This window comes from Microtus oregoni, unplaced genomic scaffold (genome assembly GCF_018167655.1).
Source record: "Microtus oregoni isolate MIOR12 unplaced genomic scaffold, Mior012 000031F_ref0000149, whole genome shotgun sequence".
Lineage (NCBI taxonomy): Eukaryota > Metazoa > Chordata > Mammalia > Rodentia > Cricetidae > Microtus > Microtus oregoni.
Window position 1 is genome coordinate 5,060,252 of NW_024543090.1, and position 14,817 is coordinate 5,075,068.

The 14,817-nt window shown below is 38.6% G+C and overlaps 1 protein-coding gene across 1 annotated transcript in view; it reads left to right on the plus strand.

Moving 5' to 3' along the window:
• The window catches only part of Cstf3 (cleavage stimulation factor subunit 3), an 85,333-nt gene that overhangs the window by 4,097 nt on the left and 66,419 nt on the right, over window positions 1–14,817 (plus strand). The window contains exon 2 of the mRNA XM_041679113.1: window positions 14,627–14,728. Within this exon, the coding sequence (XP_041535047.1) occupies window positions 14,627–14,728 (102 nt within the window). The remainder of the gene's footprint in view (window positions 1–14,626; window positions 14,729–14,817) is intronic.

The window sequence follows — 14,817 nt, forward strand, 5'->3', positions numbered from 1 at the left end:
ATCCTTAAGTATTGGTAAGAAAGCCTAAACAGAACTGAAAACTATTAAGAGACAATCATGTTGGCACACAATAGTGACCCCAGCATTCAAAAGACTGAAGTAGGAGGATCTTGGGTAGAGTCTAGTCTGAACTATATATAGCAAGTCTTGCTCAGAAAGAAACAAAGAAAGAATAAGAAAATCATCCTTTTATAGTTATTTTGTGGATTTTATTTTCTTTTGTTTTTTGAGACAGGTTTTCTCTGTAGCTTTTTTTTGGAGCCTGTCCTGGAACTTGCTCCGTACACCAGGCTAGCCTTGACCTCACAGAGATCCACCTGTCTCTGCCTCCTGAGTACTGAAATTAAAGGCGTGCGCCGCCACCACCGAGTCAACCAAATAATTTAAAAGTCAAGGTAGATTGGGAAGAGAGCAGGATAACCAAATATGTTGGACAATGTCTTTTTTAACCCAATTATTTTTATGTGTTTAATAAAATTTCTCTGGTGTAGCCTTTTCTATGTTCTCTTCTGTTTTAAATTATATTTAATATAAGACAATTTTGAGTAAGTAAATAGGTTTGATTTTAATATTTCTTGGGAAAAATGGACTTCCTCTTTATTTGGCAAGAATTGTTCCTAAGGGTACTAGATCTGTCCTTTTGTTTGGATTTTTTTTCTTTTGAAAGGAATTGTTAGAGATTGTATTTGTTGAGCGTTAGGTTGTTTCTGGTCATAAAAAAGAATGTATATCTCAGGTGGAATGGCAAAGTCTATTCATGTGTTTGTATCTGTTCATTACTATTGCCAAAAACTTTTCATGGTTTTAAACTTTTTCACCATATCCCATATCTGCATTTCTCTTTAAACAAAATCCAATTGTAAATCTGGGTCATTTTGTTGTGACTGTTGGCAATAGTATGAAAAGAGATCTAAAAAAGGATTCAAATCAGTAAGGATTTTTATTTATTTAGTGGTAGAGTGCCTTTATAATCTAGGCTGGCTTGGAATTCATGAGCATTGAGTACTGGGATTCTAAGTGTATACTAACTTACCCAGCTATTTAAACTATTGATAGATAATTTAATTCTGTAAATATTGAATGAAATTAGAATCACAAAAACTATGTTCTTTATTCTTATTTTTAATGTACCACTTAATCTAGTGAGCCAATATCTTGGCTACTTTTGGATGAGCCTTGTTGGTCAAATTCTAAAGGTTGTTTTTTGTATTTGTGTTTTTCTTCCCTTTTTTGTTTTGTTTTGTTTTTTTTGAGAGAGGGTTTCACTGTAGTTTTGGAACCTGGCCTGGAACTACTTCTTGTAGACCAAGCTGGCCTCTAACTCACAAAGATCCACCTGCCTCTGCCTCCTGAGTGCTAGGATTAAAGGCGTGCCTATTTTTATTTAGTTATTTACTTTTTTTTTTTTGAGGTAGGGTCTCACTATATATTCCTGATTAGCGTGGAACTCACTATATAGAAATAGGCTCACCTCAAAGTCTATAAAGATCTACTTGCCTCTGTCTCCCAAGTGCTGGGATTGAAAGTGTACACTACCCTGTTGGGACTATTTTTATTTTTAGAAGAAGGTTGCAGAGAGAAAAAACTTATATACTATATGCAGTTTTCTTAGAATTTTAGCAAAAAATTAAGTTAGGATCATTTGGGTTTGGTACCAACTTACATTTCATGGATACATGATATTTGGAAAATGTATTTAGAATAGATAGATTTAGATACTAGTCATGTTTCATTGTATTCTTTTTTTTTAATATTTATTTATTTGTTATGTATACAATATTCTATCTGTGTGTATGCCTGCAGGCCAGAAGAGGGCACCAGACCTTATTACAGATGGTTGTGAGCCACCATGTGGTTGCTGGGAATTGAACTCAGGACCTTTGGAAGAGCAGGCAATGCTCTTAACCGCTGAGCCATCTCTCCAGCCCCTCATTGTATTCTTGAAGTGATTTTTGTTGTGTCAAACAACAAAATTGTACAGTGATCATACTTAAACTATGTTACAGCCTGGAGTTATTTATAGCCTGTAAGTTCATTGGTCTAAGTTATGGCAGAATCCTATTAATCTGTTGCTCTAAGAGGCACATTGAACAAAACAATGTAAAATAAAAATAAAGTGCAAGAGGAAGTGGTGCAGTGAAGAGCATTGCTGTGAGAGCATGGTAGGGTTCTTCCCTGGTGTGCATAGGGCATTAAATTTTCCTGAGCAAGACAGGGTTTAACTCTGTAGTCCCTACAGACTTGGAACTCACAGAGGTCTACCTGCCTCTGCCTTTCTAATGTTTGAATCAAAGGTATGCAACACAACTTACTGTTTTGTTGTTCAAGGCAGGGTCTCACTTTGTAGCTCTGGCTGGCCTGGAACTCATCACATAGACCTCAAACTCAGTGACCCACCTTCTGCCACCTGAGCATGTGCCACCATGCCTGGCTACACCTTACTTTTTAAGTTGTTCATCCTTTTTCCCCACCCCCTACCCCAGCCAGACTGCCCCAAGTGCTGGGGTTAAAGGCATGCACTGCTGCCACTGGCACTTTTTAAGTTTTTTATCACTGAAAAATAATGAGTATGTGTTATTCTATGTTGTATATTTTGATTAAAAACATGTTGTAGTGCTGGAGAGATGACGGCTCAGAGGTTAAGCGCATTGACTGCTTTTCCAGAGGTCCTGAGTTCAATTCCTAGCAACCACATGGTGGCTCACAACCATCTGTAATGAATTCTAGTGTCCTCTTCTATCCTGTAGGCATACATGCAGCATAACACTATATATGTAATAAATATTTTAAAATGTATATATTTTTATTGTTTATATTTTATTGTTATATATGTGTGTGTGTGTATATATTGAGAGAGAAGGAGGGAGGGAGGGAGAGAGATCTAAGAGTGAGTGAGTGGGGCTGGTGGTTAAGAGCACTGTCTGTTCTCCCAGAGACCCAGGTTCAATTCCCAGTAGCCATGTGGCAGCTTATAACTGCCTGTAACTCCAGTTTCAGAGGATCCAATACCTTCAAACAGATATACATGCAGACAACATAAATGCACATGAAATAAAAATAAATTAAAAATATTTTGTAACTATTTAAGGAACAACCCAGTTATTATAAAGTGTTATGTACTGTGTGTAATTATATGTGCTAGACCTTTGTTTACACTAGCCAGCATCACTTCCAACACCAGTAATGCATTGAAATTGGTGGTCAAGATGTCACTAATCAGCCCTGGCAGTGGTGGTGCACGCCATTAATCCCAGCACCTGGGAGGCAGAGGCAAGGGTTGCTTGAGTTCTAGACTAGCCTGGCCTACAGAGTGAGTTCCAGGATAGCCAGGACTATACAGAAACCCTGTCTTCCCCCCCCCCCCAAAAAAAAAAAACAAGTCACTAAACTTAACTGTGGTGGAATTTTTCAGCACCATTATAGTTCTACTTGGTATGTAGCATACACATTGACTAAAATATATTGACTAGGATGTATCATTTACTGCTTCTCATAGTAGAGTTTAGGACCCATTTTGTCACAATTATTTAAGTCCTTTATGAAAATAATAGATGTTGGAGCTGGAGAGATGGCTCAGAGGTTAAGAGCACTGGCTGCTCTTCCACAGGTCCTGAGTTCAATTCCCAGCAACCACATGGTGGCTCACAACCATCTATAATGAGATCTGGTGCCCTCTTCTGGCCTGCAGGGGTATACATGCAGACAGAATACTATATATAAAATAAATAAATCTTTAAAAAAAAGAAAAGAAAATAATAGATGTCTGCCATAATTTCAGGTTACTGTTTCTGATTCTGTTAGTGAACTGAGAATCTTCATTTAAAACACTTACTAAAAAAGGAAATAACATGTACTTGGTGAATTTTAAAAAATGAAAGATAAACCTTAGAATTATGGGGAAGCAGATAAATGTCTTTAAATTCATTTCCCTGATAGTCTCATAGTACAGACCTTGAATTCGGTCTTCCAGCTTCAATTTCCCAAGTGCTGGGATTACAAGGGTGAACCATCATCCCAGCTATAAGTTGCTTTTAAATACATATATTTGATAAAAATAAGTGGTAAAACTGCAGAATATGAGAATATCTTACTGATTTTCTTCCTTAATTCTCCCCAACTATAGTTAGTACATTCAATAATAGAAAATACGTACTTTAAAATGGGAATCGAGGCTTATCTGTGCTTGTTCAGTTGGTCACAGACAAGACTTATTATCCAAGCATAGATTTAATTCCTCTTAATTTCCTATCTTTTTTTATGATATCCTTTCCCCCTTAATTCATATGTATATTTGTTTATTTTAAGACAGTGTGTCTATGTAGTCTTATCTATCCTATCCTGGAACACACAGTGTAGACCAGGTTTGGCCTAAAACCTGGAGATCTACCTGCCTCTGTCACCATACCTGGTTTGTTCATATTAAAGCTTTGATTTTAAGTTATTTTTAGTTATGTGTATGTCCATTGTGTTTGTGCATATGAGTGCAAGTGCACTTGGAGCTCAGAGGCCCCAGATCCCTCTAGAGCTGGAGTTGCAGGTGGTTGCAAGCTGCCTGATGTGGGTTCTGGGAATTGGACTTGGAACTTACGGAAAGGATGGTAAGTGCTTTTACCACTGAGCCATCTCTACAGTTCCTCCCCCATATTTTTGATATGTAGCGCTTAGATAAAGTCAATCTCTTTAATTGTATGTTTGTGCACAGCCCAGGGTTTCCTATAACTCTTCATGTAGTCTTGGCTGGCTTTTGAATTTGCGACAGTTTGCCTGCCTAAGCTAATTTTTATTTCAATTTTACTTTGAATTTCCTATGTAACACCACTCCAGTTTACCCTGAATTTATTTGGGGAAAAATATTTGGGGAAGGCTATGTCCTCCAATCTTTTTTACCTCTTTAGTAGAAACAGAAAGAATTGTATATTTTTCTTGTGTTCTCATTTATTTTTGTTTTTATGGTGCTGTGTAGAAAGAGTGGCAGGCTGTGTCCCGTCACCCGGCTAGCTTTACACCTGAAATAATTACACAGAAACTGTATTCTTTTAAAGACTGCCTGGCCCATTAGTTTCAGCCTCTTATTGGCTAATTCTCACATCTTTTTTTTTTTTTTTTTTTTTTTTTTTTTTGGTTTTTCGGGACAGGGTTTCTCTGTGGTTTTGGAGCCTGTCCTGGAACTAGCTCTTGTAGACCAGGCTGGTCTCGAACTCACAGAGATCTACCTGCCTCTGCCTCCCAAGTGCTGGGATTAAAGGCGTGCGCCACCACCGCCCGGCTCAATTCTCACATCTTGATTAACCCATTTCTAATAATCTGTGTAGCACCACGAGGTGGTGGCTTACCGGGGGAAGATTGAGCATGTCTGGCCTGGCAGCTCGCTCTATGGCATCTGCCTGAGGTGTCTGCCTCATTGCCTTCTTCCTCCCAGCATTCTGTTCTGTTTTCTCCGCCTACCTAATTTTCTGTCCTATCAAAGGGCCAAGGCAGTTTCTTTATTAACCAATGAAAGTAACACATAGATAGATGACTCTCCTCCATCAGTGCTGGAAATTAAACTCAGGGCCTCATTCATGGCTAGGCAAGCAAATACTTTAGCACTCAGATATACCCAAGCCTTCATTATTCTTTTTAAAAAATATTATCTCTTGGAGTTGGTGAGACAACTTGGCAGTTAAGAACACTTGTTGCTTTTGCAGAGGATCTGGGTTCAGTTGTAGAAGTTAGAGAGATGGCTCAGAGGTTAAGAGCACTAGCTGCTTTTCCAGAGGTCCTGAGTTCAATCCCAGCAACCACATGGTAACTCATAACCATCTACAATGAGACCTGGTGCCCTCTTCTGGCCTGCAAGCCATGCAGGCCGAACACTGTATAATCAATCAATCTTTAAAACCGAAAACTTTAGTTATATAGGATCCAATGTCCTCATCTTGCCTCTGTGGGCACTGCATGCATATAGTACCCAGACATACATGCAGGGGAAATATCTATACACATAAAAAAAATCTAAGGAATTAAAGAATACTTATATTTTACTTAAGATCTGAGGCTCAAGCTTGCTAGACAAATTGTCTATTTTTGAGTCAAAATACCCATATCTCTTCTTACAAAAGAAATTTTTATTTTGTTTTATGTATATGAATGTTTTGTCTGCATGTAGATTGGTGCCATGCCTGTGCCTGGTACCTCTGGAGGCCTGAAGGCATAGGCTTGATCACCTGGAACTGGAGTGAAGAAATGATTGGGAGCCACCATGTGAATGCTGGGAACTGAACCCAGGTCTTCTGGAAGAGCAGCCAGGGCTCTTACCTGAGTCATCTCTCCAGCCCCTCAGCTAGATGCTTTAAAAGATTATCCAAATGTGCAACCATTGGTTAGGGAATGCAGCTCTGTAGTAGAGTTCTTGAACAGCGAGCACAATGCCTAAGTTTGATTACCCTTTGCACAAAACAGGCACAGCCTTCTTTTTCTTTTTTTATAAAGTACATTTCCAAAACATAGATATTGATGTTTAAGGTGTTTTCTTTGTGCTGAGTTTGAACATAGAACCTTACAAGTACTGGCAAGTGCTCTGCCACTCCCTCTTCTGAAGTATTCTGGGAACCTTGCTGGGAAGGTGATGTAGATGACCAATTTAAAACTCAACATTTGCCAGGCAGTGGTGGCGCACTCGGGAGGCAGAGGCAGGCAGATCTTTGTGAGTTGAGACAAGCCTAGTTTACACAAGCTAGTTCCAGGACAGGCTCCAAAGCCACAGAGAAACCCTGTCTGGAAAAACCAAAAAAAACAAACAAAAAACTCAACATTCAACAGTCACTTATTCTTAACCACTTTGACCAATCTTGAGTCTGATAATTGACTACCACTTACTGTAAACAAGCTTTTCTGACAAAACCTGCCAGCAGTACTAATATATGGACATAAACATAATTATTTAGAAGGCATTTTGGCAGGTACATCATGGCCACTAACAAAATAATTGTAGCTTCCTCACTAAGACCTGTGACCTTGTCATAGTCTTTTTGACCAGATTTATATTAACATGTCTCTTTTTTTCCATATCTTAGGAAACTTAAGGGTTTTTTTTTTGTTGTTGTTGTTGTTCTATAGTAGGACAGAAGACAGAAATGTAGCTCTTAGCTGGGTGGTGGCAAAACAAGAAAAACAAAAACCACAACTTTTTTCTAACTGTATTTTGCTGATTGCGCTTTAGCTTGTTTCTCTGTTCTAGAATATAATTTCTGGAAATCACTAATTGGATTTGAAATTTGGTCAAATTCACCTCAGTTTTTTTTTCCCCAAGTGTGTTTTATAGATGACTTTGTAAGTCTCATATCGAATTAAGTTATGAGGCACACACTGTCTGGTTGTCTTTTTCTAATTTTAAGATTAGCTGATGCTAGGTAATGGTGACTTGTGCCTTTAATCCCAGCACTTGGAGGTGGATCTCAGAGTTCAAGGCCACCTAGAGAAACCCTGTTTCAAAAAAAAAAAAAAGTAGCTTTTAACTTTGGCTACCTATGGGCTCATAACTGAAGAAAAGGTTTTTGTTGTGGGCTTTGAATGTGGCCATAACTAGTAAGCAGGGCATGTACTTGTAACCATTTTGGATAGCTTTCACTGTGGCTGGTGTGTTTGACTGCCCTGAGTTGTTTACTGGATGTGAATTTCACAAGCGTCGCTGTTACTGTTAATGCTGGAGCTGGAGAGTGTGCCAGCTTGTGGAACTTGGCCATGACTTTTGCTCCTGCTGATTGTCAGCCCATAAATCTCCCTGTGCTGGTTTTCTGATTGCTTAGTGTCAGGCTTTCTACTGATAACCTTTATGGAAGGGACTGATGACGATAATCTCAAAGAATTTACATGTGGAATCTTCACTAATCTAGTAATTCAGGACACTCAAGGCCCTGCAGTGACATCTAGCTTTCCCCTCAGCAACAGACCTGAAATCTTTTACCTTCTGTTGTTAATACAGTTGAGAATTATCTATATAGATTACTTTACAAACATTTCACTTCATCATCGGACAGAGGAAAGTAGAATTGCAGCTGTTCCTACAGTTGCTTGTGTATAAAATTTTCAGGCTTTAATGAAATTATGTTTTTCTTTTTTTTAAACTAATCTCTGAGCATTTTCTTTTAACATTTTATTTATCTGCCTCCCCCCCCCCCCCCCCCCGCCAAGCTGTGTGTGTATATGCTGGTGCCTATGCCAGAAAAGATAGTCAGATCATCTGAAACTAGAGTTATAGATATTCATGAGGTGCCTGTTGTGGGTGTTGTGACCCAAATTTTGGTGCTTTCATAGAGCAGTAAACCCTAAATCGCTGTGCTGAGCCATCATCTCTCCTGTGTAGCATCTCAGCCCAAGGTCTTTTGTTTGTTTGTTTGCGACTGGCACTGGAGATTTTGTTGAATTATCAGATCTTTATTTCCCATCTTGCAATAGGAGTGCTGGTATTATAATTTCTTGCCTTATGTGGGTTCTGAAAATCTGACCTCAGCTCCTCAAAACTTGCTCAGCACTGAACTGTCTACTCAATCTCCCCAGCCCTTTCTTGTATTATTAATATAGACCAGAACCTAGAGTAATAGTGTTAGCTATAATAGCTACATCACCTGTGGCTTTGACATAAATAATCAGAATAGCTTGCATTGAACTGACCACTAGAACATTTTTGATGCACTCATTATATCTTACAATATATAACTTTGGTTTTATCTGGATGTGGTGGTACACCCCTATACACTCCAGGAGTTTGAGCCCAGTTTGGGCTATATAATTGAGATTTGTTAAAAGGATAGCTTATTCTATTTAATGTGTGTGTGTGTGTTGCTAGGATTAATTAAGTTTGGTCAGAAAAATTGATTTAAAACGTCTTACCCTGCATCTCAGACTAATCTCAAACTCTTAGCAATCCTCTTACCATAGTTTTCTTAGTATCTACATTGCATATGTTGACCAAATATTGATGCTCTATTTTATATATTTTATAGTATATGATTGTTAATTTGAGGGGTTAATTTTCTGTTGAGCATATCTGGAGCTCTAGGTAGTTCTCATACTGTTAGGCACTTCAAATAGTTCTCACAGCACAAAATTAATCATCCTTACACTTAGTTACTTTTCTGTTGCTGTGACCAAACATCATGAACAAGGTAACTTGAAAAATAAAGTTTAAGCCGGACAGTGGTGAAGCATAGTGGTGCACACCTTTGCTCCCAACACTTGGGATGCAGAGGCAGGAGGATCTCTGAGTTTGAGGACAACCAGGGCTATACAGATAAGCCCTGTCTTGAAAAACCAAAAGAAAAGAAAAAAGAAAGTTTAGTGGGCTTAAATACGTTCAGGGTGTTAAGAGTCCAAAGCAGATGTTTGGTGGCAGGAACATTTGAGAGCTCACGTCTTGATCCACAAATGGGAAGCAGAGAGAGTACACTGAAACCTAAAAGCCTACCTCCATCAAGGCTCCACTGCCTAATCCTTACCAAACAGGTTCACCATCTGGGGACCAAGTCTTCAAACATGTGCCTCTGGGGGCCATTCTCAATCAAACCACCACACGGAGTTTTAAAAAAAAATTGCAACAGAAAACCTTGGCAGTGTTTTTTGGTTTTGTTTGTTTGTTCATTTTGTGTGTGTGTTTTGTTTGTTTGTTTGTTTTATCAACAGTCATTTTTCCTTGAAAGGGCATAGATCTTAGTACTGGGGGATAAAAGGATTATCCTAATTTTTAGTAACAAATTTACTATATTATTGGGTTTATTATGTACATGAACTATGCTACTGAAAGGTTAAAAGAAGTCCATATCTTGTATCTATTTTTTAAATGTAATTTCTAAAGTTTGTTACATTTACTTTTTTATTTATGTATATGGGTGGGTGAGTGCTTTATGGACATCAGGGCAACTTGGAAGAGTCACTTCTTCCACTACGAGGGTCCTGATGATCTAACTCAGGCCATCAGGTGGCTGTGTGCCTGCGCCTGTGTTGCCTGTGGAATGCTAAATATAATTCTCTGCCTGTTCCTTTGAGGTGAGTGCTGGGATCTTACTCCCGTCCTCATTGAATGCAAAGCAGGGCTTAACTAACTTTGAGCCAAATCTACAGGCCCTCCTTCGTTTAATCAATCTTTTATTATTATTTTTTTTAAAGTGTGTGCACGGTGTGTGCTGCTCATGCATGATGTGTCTGTGGGTGTGTGGAGGTGTCAGAGGATACTTTTTGGGTTCCAGTTATCAAATATAGGTTATCAAGTTTGCATGGGAAGTGCCTTTGCTCTCTGGACAATCTTGCTAACCTCTTTAATAACTATTTCCTATTTAATTTTAAGGGGTTTTTTGTTGTTTTTTTTAATTGTGTATGGATTTTTACTGACCATAAGGTATGGTGTTTTGCCTGGGTGTATGTATCTCTTACCTCGTGCCTGAGGAGACTAGAAGACGTTAGAGCTCCTGGAACTAGGCTTACATGTGGTTGTGATGCTTAATATGGGTGCTGGAAATAAGAGATGCAAGTGCTCCTAACCACTGAACCAACTCTTAAGCAAGTCATAATTTAACTGGTTCTTTCAGACATGGCTATTTAAATTATTACCAGTCTTACACAGCAGGCCAGTAGTTGACTGTTTTCATCTACTCTTTTGTGTAGTAGTGTAAGTTACTAGAAATGATGTTCAGTATCAGTTATTCATATTAAATTTTGGTAGTATTTCTTTCTTCCTACTTCCCCTCACCTCACTGAGGATGTCAGTGTTAATTATAGAACATTTTATTTCTATCCCATGGGATACATTTTATTTCTTTTGAGTAAAAACGTTATTTGCTCCTTTTTATTGACTGGACTTTATGTTAGTAAGCTTAGTAGCTACTACTGACCTTTCATCTGTCTCTGTCTGTCTGTCTGTCTGTCTCTGTCACACACACACACGCACTTTGGAGACAGGGTTGAAAACTTAAGATACATCTCAGAATATTGTCTATTTGGCTCTTTTGTGTGTATGTACACTAAAGATTGGACCCTCCAAACAAAGCCTTGCAAATAAATGCTAAATATGCACTTTTACCATGAATAATATTTTAAGCCCTTGTGGTGTGTGTGTGTGTGTTTTAATGATTCTTTGGTAAACAAAAAGTGAGAATTTGGTTTTATCTTGATAAAATTGATTTCAGTTATTACATTTGCCAGACATTCACCATTCTGATATAAAATGTTACTTTTATTATTTAGTGTATTTTTATGCATTGCTGTTTTGAGCTGTATTGATTTTTACCATTACCAAATTTTAGATGCTTTAATATGTGGGTGTGCTAGTAGTCATTTTTATGAGCTTTTCTTCCTTAATTCCTTACACTAATCATAAAGCTCTTGTATTTATTAGTAAGGGGTAATTTTAAGTTAGATTGCTACAGTCTTAGAACATGTTCAAGCCAGTGGGGTGGCTCATACCTGTAATTCTAGTGCTTTGGAGGCTCAGACAGGAGGTTCACCAGTATTGAAATCCAGCCTGACTACATAATGAGACCCTGATTCAAAAAAAACAAAAAATAATTCTTCCTAAATAAATTCATATCTTTCAGTAGTTAAAGCTAATTTATTTTTACAAAAAGAGTTTACATTTCCCAGGCAATTTTATTCTAAAGAGATGACTTTTAGAACTTTCCTTAGATGGGTGTTTGACTGAATTGCTCCTTAATAACTCATCTATAAAAGGGGTGGTGCCAGGTATGGTGGCACATGCTTTTAAAACCAACACTTTAGTCCTGGCAGAGACAGGTGGTCTCTGTGAGTTCAAAGCCAGACTAGTCTATATATATAGTGAGTTCCAGAACATCAGTTACATAGTGAGCCCCTGTCTAAAAACAGGAGTGGTGATGGTTAAGTGGAGTATGATGATGGCAAATACCTGTGATCGCAGACCTTAGGATGTTGAGACAGGTAGTGTTGGAGAGAGGGGTAAAACTTACTTAGTGTGTCAGTATTTGTAAATATCCTTTGAGTATCACTTTTCATTCTGATATGCAGGAATATTCTAAACAATTTTGGAAGTTAATACTTGTTTTACGCTGTTGGTACTAGGTGCTGCTTTTTTTCTTTCAGTTTTTAAATATCTTTAGTTTTTCTATATGTATGACTGTTTTGCCTGCATGTAAGTATGTGCACAATGTATGTACCTTGTGCCCGTTGAGGACAGAACATGGGAACCAGAGTTACAGACTGTGGTGAGCTGTTATTTATGTGCCAGGAACTGAACCCGGGTCCTCTGGAAGGATAGCAAGTGTTCTTAACTGCTAAGATAATCACTCTAGCGCCTTGTGCCTTTCTTTTCGTGTGTGTGTGTGTGTGTTTGCATGTACATGTGCGATGCTATTGCATGTACATGTACAATGCTAGGACTTGAACCTAGGGCCTCACATCTGGCAGCTTTCTACCGGTACCAGTAAACTATACCCCAAGCTCCAAGAAAAAAAATTCTGCAATAAGACTAAAACAACCTTATTAAAAGACTGATAGAGCACTTTTCTAACCATGTGCCTAGGACCTGGTTATTAAGGATCGGTGTATTTGGAGAGTACAAAGTTTTAAAGATTTACTTGTTATGTCAGGCAGTGGTGGCACACGCCTTTAATCTCAGCACTCAGGAAGCAGAGACAGGCGTGTCTCTGTGAGTTCGAGGCTAGCCTGGTCTACAAGAGCTAGTTCCAGGACAACCAAGGCTGTTACACAGAGAAACCCTGTCTTGAAATGTGCATCCCCCTTCCACCCCCGCCCCCCCCAAAAAAAATTCTTTTTTTTTTTCTTGACACAGGTTTTCTCTGTATAACATCTCTGGCTGTCCTGGGTCTCACTGTGTAGACCAGGCTGACCTTGAACTCAGAAGATCTGCCTGACATATTATTTGTTCGGTGTCTCTGTGTGTGTATCTGCATGGGTTTATATGTATCGTGTACATTCAAGAACTCAGAGGGGGCTGGAGAGATGGCTCAGTGGTTAAGAGCATTGCCTGCTCTTCCAAAGGTCCTGAGTTCAATTCCCAGCAACCACATGGTTGGCTCACAACCATCTGTAAAGAGGTCTGGCGCCCTCTTCTGGCCTTCAGGCATACAGACAGAATATTGTATACATAATAAATAAATTAAAAAAAAAAAAAGAACTCAGAGGGCTTCCAGTCTCCTGAAACTTGAGTTATAAATAGTTGTAAGTTATTTTATCTGGGTTCTGGGATCTGAACTTAAGTTCTCTGAAAGAGCAGCAAACAATCTTAACTACTGATCTATTTCTGCTTCTTGTTTTGTTTTTGAAGAGAACTCCCTTCAGCCCATGTTCCTAAGACCAAAGGTATATACCACCATGCCTGGCTCAGTTCTCTGTTACCCACCATCTAATAAATGTGACCATTGTAAGATCTTGATTTCTTTTTTAAGACAAACTGAATACCGGCTGGCTTGGAGTTCATGCTCTTCTATATTCAACCTCTTAAGTGCTAGAATTTATAGATGTATGTAGCCATGCCTGGTTTAGTATGTTTAAGTTCTCTATTCATTGCATTTATTTTCATGTGGAACCCCCCCCCCCTTTCATCTTTATGTAGAAGCCTCCCCTCCCTTTCCTTTTGTTTTTTAGAGACAGGGTTTCTCTGAGTAACAGTCCTGGCTGTTCCCAACTCACTCTGTAGACCAGGCTGGCCTTGAATTCACAGAGATCCACCTGCCTCTGCCTCCCAAGTTCTGGGATTAAAGGCATGAGTCACCACCACCTGACATAACAAGTAAATCTTTAAAACTTTATACTCTCCAAATACTCTAATGCTGGGGTTGGTTGGTCAGGGTGTGTGTGTGTGTCTTCATATATAGATAGATAGATATAATTTCTTTTTCTTTTTGAGACAGGGTTTCTCTGTAGCTTTGGAGCCTGTCCTGCAACTCCGTCTGTAGCTGACAGAGATCTGCCTGTCTTTGCTTCCAGGGAGTTGAAATTAAAGGCATGCGCTACCACCACTCAGGCTTTTTTTTTTTTTTTAATTGAGACAAGGTGTCATGTAGAATATATGGCATAGAGCTCATATGTAAGTGAGGATAGCCTACTGTGTCTCATTTTCCTGTTTTTACCTTTTGAGTACTAGAATTACTAATAATGAAACACCACTGTATGTGTGTTGTCTGAGACTTCATGTATGCTAGACAGACACTAACAATAAAGTTACATCCTACTCTTTGCATGTAGAGTTTTCATTATGCTGTATATACAAACTACATACTGTGTCTGAAGTATCTTACATAAAAATAAAAGTCAATTTTTATTGGACAAAAGTGATCACTCACCCTTTTTATGAAGTCCTTGCTGTCCTTGAACTTGCTACATAGACCAGGCTGGTCTACCTCCCATGTCTGCCTTTCCAGTGCTGGGATTAAAGACATGCACCACCATGTCCAGCTATAACTTCTGATAAAGTATGTACTTCCCCTAATCCAGATACTGCTTCTTCTTAAAATTATGTTTTAATACTTTGTATAGACATTGAATCTGTGTATTGACTTTGGATCTAGGGATAGATGTGTTGTTCTTGAATTAATTGGGCATGATATTTTTAAAACAATAACTTCAGTTTGTTGTTTTTGTTTTTTTTTTCCTTATTCAGGCAGCTGAGTATGTCCCAGAGAAGGTGAAGAAAGCGGAAAAGAAATTAGAAGAGAATCCATATGACCTTGATGCTTGGAGCATTCTCATTCGAGAGGCACAGGTTTAGTGATATAGGATTACATTTCCTTCTCTATGGGTCCAATCACACTACTTGATTCTGCAGTAATATTTTAATAGTCCTAACATTGT